This window comes from Primulina huaijiensis, chromosome 3 (genome assembly GCF_012295235.1).
Source record: "Primulina huaijiensis isolate GDHJ02 chromosome 3, ASM1229523v2, whole genome shotgun sequence".
Taxonomy (NCBI): domain Eukaryota; kingdom Viridiplantae; phylum Streptophyta; class Magnoliopsida; order Lamiales; family Gesneriaceae; genus Primulina; species Primulina huaijiensis.
The window spans coordinates 28,934,511-28,940,124 of NC_133308.1; the positions used below are offsets into that span (position 1 = coordinate 28,934,511).

The 5,614-nt window shown below is 31.5% G+C and overlaps 1 protein-coding gene across 1 annotated transcript; it reads left to right on the forward strand.

Annotated features, from left to right (window-relative positions):
- The first annotated feature begins 3,995 nt into the window (after positions 1-3,995).
- LOC140972387 (transcription factor PRE1-like) lies at positions 3,996-5,614 on the forward strand. The gene is made up of 2 exons (XM_073434830.1): positions 3,996-4,419; positions 5,465-5,614. The coding sequence occupies exons 1-2, from the start codon at positions 4,288-4,290 to the stop codon at positions 5,612-5,614; spliced, it is 282 nt and encodes a 93-aa protein (XP_073290931.1). The 5' UTR covers positions 3,996-4,287.

The following is a 5,614-nucleotide window of genomic DNA, read 5'->3' on the forward strand; positions in this document are numbered from 1 at the left end:
ATATATATTCATAGTATTGGGTCGCCCAACTAAGTGATATTGGTCAGCAAAATCATGTGAGTAAGGGTCGACAATAGTAAAGGTTATTTAATGCAGTTGCCTCTTTAAGTAATAATATTTCCTTATTAATAAATATATTACTGTGCCACGTATCATGTCGTGGGTGGAGCACCGGAAACTCATGTGACATCCATTTTTTTACATTTAAACACAGTCGTGATTGTCTCTAACTCGGATTCATAAGTGTAAAATATCCTATAAAAGTTTTAATTTTGGTTGGATCTTCCAAAATTCACATTATTCCGCGATCACTCGACTAAGTATTTGTGATCCAACACATAGTATTCTTCTCATGTTATGTTATACTATGTAGAAAAATTGATGGTTCTGTCATATATATATATATAGTTCGATGAATGCGAAACTCTGAAATATAATATGTAGAGTTTTCATAATAATTACCCTAAGTCTGATAATAGTATGGACAGTGACAGTAATCATGTGCTAATCATGTGCCTATCATGTGACAATATTACCAAATATTAATGTCATACAACATGTACAAACAGTCCACTTGATTGGGAATTCTCTGTTTTTTATCGCTATCAGTGTGTTTCCACAAATAATATTTTTTTTTGGGCACAAAATTACTTAAAAGAATACAAAAATATAATAATCGTGCTCCTATTTTCACTTCAAGAAATGTCATTTTTATTAGCAAACTAGAATTTTCAATTTTCCCGTCTATCTATAAAATTATAATTGGTAAAGATGAAAAAAGGGTGCCGTATTTTTCAACCTTTTTTTTTTGGGTATATATGATTAGTTCAATATTATCTTTATATCAATATAATAATAAAAATATATTATGATTATTATTTTAGGTATTTTAATTTTTAAAAAATAAAATGATGATATTTTAATTATGATGCTAATATTAATAATTAAAATAATAATGATATAGTTATATAACAACGTTAATTTTAAATAATAGAGAATCAATAATTATTATTTTTGTTATTTTAACAATAATAATAATAGTTCTTGAGCAATCTATTATTTTGTATTTTGAATTAAAAAATTTCATTTTATTCATTTTTTTATTTCTTTTTATATCAATCATTGTAGTGAAATATAATTATCATTTCATTCACATCTCCATTTCATTCTAAAATTGATTATATTCATATCATATTTCATTTATTCATATCAATCATGTCATTAGTATATAAATATATATATATATATATATATATGCAAATGATTGATATGGGATTAATATGAAACACAAGTGTCACACCAAATTAATTTGATTGAAGGGTGGGTTAACAAGGGGTGATAAGTGTCCAATGATCACATGGTCTTGTGTTTTGAGACATACACATAAAGGCCCACTTGTCAGTACAATTACAAGCACCTTACATTAACTTCGAAAGCCAACTTGACCTATCAACCCCAAACATCGCGAACATAGAAAATTAATTTAAAAGATTTTCTGTATGTAACAATATATTCTCAATTACTATCTTCTTTCAAAAATAAAACATAGACCACTACTTTTTCCCATTTCTCTAACCATAATATTATATATATTATTTATTGCTATAATTAAATTGTAGGACCTTAAAAAAATTATTCAGCCATCAATTTTTTTTTTCTATATACACTTCATCGTTTTTCTTAATATGATCGGCGCGACCAATTTTGTTGGACAAGGTTTCCATACATACGAATGACTATGAACTCATAAATCCTCCATGGGACGAGTGTGTCCCATATGATATCCAATATTTACATTACATTATCTTTTATATATTCTTACAAGAATGTTTAAAGTAAACTTAAGTTATAACTTAATGATTTAGGTTAAAAAAAACTGACATAAAAGGAACATTTGTGAAATATATACTTACGTGAGATGGATTCACCAAACAATCTTTATCCTTGATTCACTAAGTCGTATTAACTAGTACTTGAGTAGAAATTAATTTTGAGTTAAGTTTGTTCATTATTAATCTTCACGACCCAAGAAACTATCATGGCATTAATAGATACGCACTGGACTTTGGCTTGTTTTCTAACTCCATGAGGTCACAATTAATATATCATGTCTGATATGTAGTTTTAATCCGAATATGATCTTGATGGAGATTTACCATTTGTATATGTGTGGATAAGCCTATATGTTCTGTAAAGTGAATAACTAAGAATTTCTAGCTAGAGTAGTAAAATATATGTTGTATAAGAAGAAAAAAAGGTTTTGTTAACTATATGTGTGGATGAGTTATGTGTTGTAGAGCACACACATAGATGTTGAATACATTCGACAAATCAAAACCCAAAGATTCAGTCGGGACATATGAATTGAAAGGATTGTCTGTGATTGTGGAAAAGTTCTAATTATTATTTTTTTTGGATCCGCAATTCATTCTAACTACTGATTATCTCTAACGCAAATTATTTGGATCCAAATCCATTCTGCATTCATGAAAGGGAGTAGGTCTCTTGTGAGACGGTCTCATGAATCTTTATCTGTGAGATGGGTCAATCCTATCGATATTCATATTAAAAAGTAACACTCTTAGCATAAAAAGTAATACTTTTTCATGGATGATCCAAATAAGAGATCTGTCTCACAAAATACGACCCGTGAGACCGTCTCACACAATTTTTTGTCCATGAGAAAGGATTGACGATGTACCTCTATTCTTTGTATCGAATTCTATTCATTTATATGAACTTGACCATTTTTTTCCCTAATTAATTATAAACGGCTCCAATTTCGTTTTTTTTCCCTGTCAAATGAAAAATAATCCAAGTTTCACTTCCATGCAAGGTTAAAAACAGAATTACATTTTGCCAGCTCCTTGAATATAATTAGATATATGGATCTTGAATCGAAAATTCATTGGTGGGCATTGAATGAAAGCATTATAATTGAATTCCCAATTTTGTGGTGTGTAGACCACATCTTTCCCAAGTGCACTTGTCTTCTTCATATCCAACATCACTTTCTATGTTTTTGTGTACTCTCCATTGAACCCCTTCTCCTTTCTTCACAAATTAATCTCTTTCATGTGGTCCTTTCCACTTTATCACTTGTTCATTACACATCATTTTCTTTATTTTCTCATCACCTAGCCAAGCTAAGCTAAGCTAATCCATGATCTAATTAACAAATTTATTTATTCATTCATTTTTTTTTTGTGTTTGTGTGTGTGTGTGTATATATACACGCTTCATCTTCCTCTTGTTTCCCACACAATCTGCAAACTTTCCTCCCAAGTTTTCTTTTCGCTTTCTTGCTTTTATAGTACTACCTTTTTTCGGTTTTTAAAACATCCCACAAAGTTACATACGATAAGAATGTCCGGGAGAAGGTCGAGGCAGCCGAGCAGCTCGAACACGAGGATAACAGATGAACAGATAATTGAACTTGTGTCCAAATTGCATCAACTCCTTCCGGAGATTCGNTCGATATTCATATTAAAAAGTAACACTCTTAGCATAAAAAGTAATACTTTTTCATGGATGATCCAAATAAGAGATCTGTCTCACAAAATACGACCCGTGAGACCGTCTCACACAATTTTTTGTCCATGAGAAAGGATTGACGATGTACCTCTATTCTTTGTATCGAATTCTATTCATTTATATGAACTTGACCATTTTTTTCCCTAATTAATTATAAACGGCTCCAATTTCGTTTTTTTTCCCTGTCAAATGAAAAATAATCCAAGTTTCACTTCCATGCAAGGTTAAAAACAGAATTACATTTTGCCAGCTCCTTGAATATAATTAGATATATGGATCTTGAATCGAAAATTCATTGGTGGGCATTGAATGAAAGCATTATAATTGAATTCCCAATTTTGTGGTGTGTAGACCACATCTTTCCCAAGTGCACTTGTCTTCTTCATATCCAACATCACTTTCTATGTTTTTGTGTACTCTCCATTGAACCCCTTCTCCTTTCTTCACAAATTAATCTCTTTCATGTGGTCCTTTCCACTTTATCACTTGTTCATTACACATCATTTTCTTTATTTTCTCATCACCTAGCCAAGCTAAGCTAAGCTAATCCATGATCTAATTAACAAATTTATTTATTCATTCATTTTTTTTTTGTGTTTGTGTGTGTGTGTGTATATATACACGCTTCATCTTCCTCTTGTTTCCCACACAATCTGCAAACTTTCCTCCCAAGTTTTCTTTTCGCTTTCTTGCTTTTATAGTACTACCTTTTTTCGGTTTTTAAAACATCCCACAAAGTTACATACGATAAGAATGTCCGGGAGAAGGTCGAGGCAGCCGAGCAGCTCGAACACGAGGATAACAGATGAACAGATAATTGAACTTGTGTCCAAATTGCATCAACTCCTTCCGGAGATTCGCAACAGTACTAGGCGCTCCAACAAGGTATACATTGCATTGATATTGAAGCTGTTAGGGTTTATGTGTACATGCGTGTGTATTTTCTGTGTATGTCGTATATATTCGTAGTTAATTGTTGTTTTTGAAACCCAGTTTACGTACTAATAATTGTGTAGTCCATATGTTGATTGGTTTCCATCATTTTGAGGGTTCAATAAAGTATCTCACCATATGTTTAATTAGCTAAATCATGTTGCACTACGGAGGTCAATAAATTGATTCATGAATGTTTGTCCTTCCGAGAAGTCACTATTGTTCATCCCATAAAGGAAAAAATGTTAAACGTACACAAAAATCTATCAACAAAGACTGCTTAAACCCTTTTACACTTTCTACGTGTTATGCACTGCGACTAACGGAAACAAAATATAAATATTTCCACATTTCACACACACACCACACACACACACATATAATTAGTTTTATGATTTAGAATTTTGATATTTTGTATTTTATATCATGTATCATACCCTTTTTTTAAAAAAAAAAAATAAAAAATAAAACACCACCCGGTCAGTGTTGGGTGTTAGGCCAACCTCTGCTAGTCCATAAGACAAAAAGTAGGGGAACTAGGCCAATACTTCCGGCCGGAAGAGTGCGTGCAACTACTTTTTACAATGTAAATGAGGTAAACAAGTTCAATCAAGTTTCACGATCAACACAAAAACTCATATGAGGAGTGTTAGAGTCAATTTTGTTAGACATGTCTCCTACCCTACTTGACCCAGGAGAAAATATTATTTTTTATGTAAAAAGTATTACTTTTTATTTCAAATATGAATCAGATTGACTATCTCATTGATATAGTTCGTGGAACCGTTTCATATAAGACCTATTCCATGATCAAACCCTTGTGAGCACGTGATTGACTTGTGAAAAAAATAGACTTTGGTTTTTTACTCATAGACACACACACACACACACACAAAATATTAAGAAATATGCGATATCTCATGTAAAAACTCGTAATTGTTACAAATTATAAATTAAATAAAAAATATTTATAAATGATTTGTTTAATTTAAAGCAGGCATCAGCTAATAAGGTGCTTGAGGAGACTTGCAACTATATCAGAAACCTCAACAAAGAAGTGGATGATTTGAGCCAGAGGCTATCCCAGCTGCTGTCTACTATAGAAGTTAACAGCCCGGAGGCCGCAATAATTAGGAGTTTAATTTAA

What these genes read in the sequence shown, in the direction of transcription:
- LOC140972387 (XM_073434830.1), top strand. Translation starts at nt 4,288, where the DNA reads ATGTCCGGGAGAAGGTCGAGGCAGCCGAGCAGCTCGAACACGAGGATA. An exon ending in GTACTAGGCGCTCCAACAAG is followed by an intron (nt 4,420 to 5,464) that starts GTATACATTGCA and finishes AATTTAAAGCAG; the next exon opens with GCATCAGCTAATAAGGTGCT.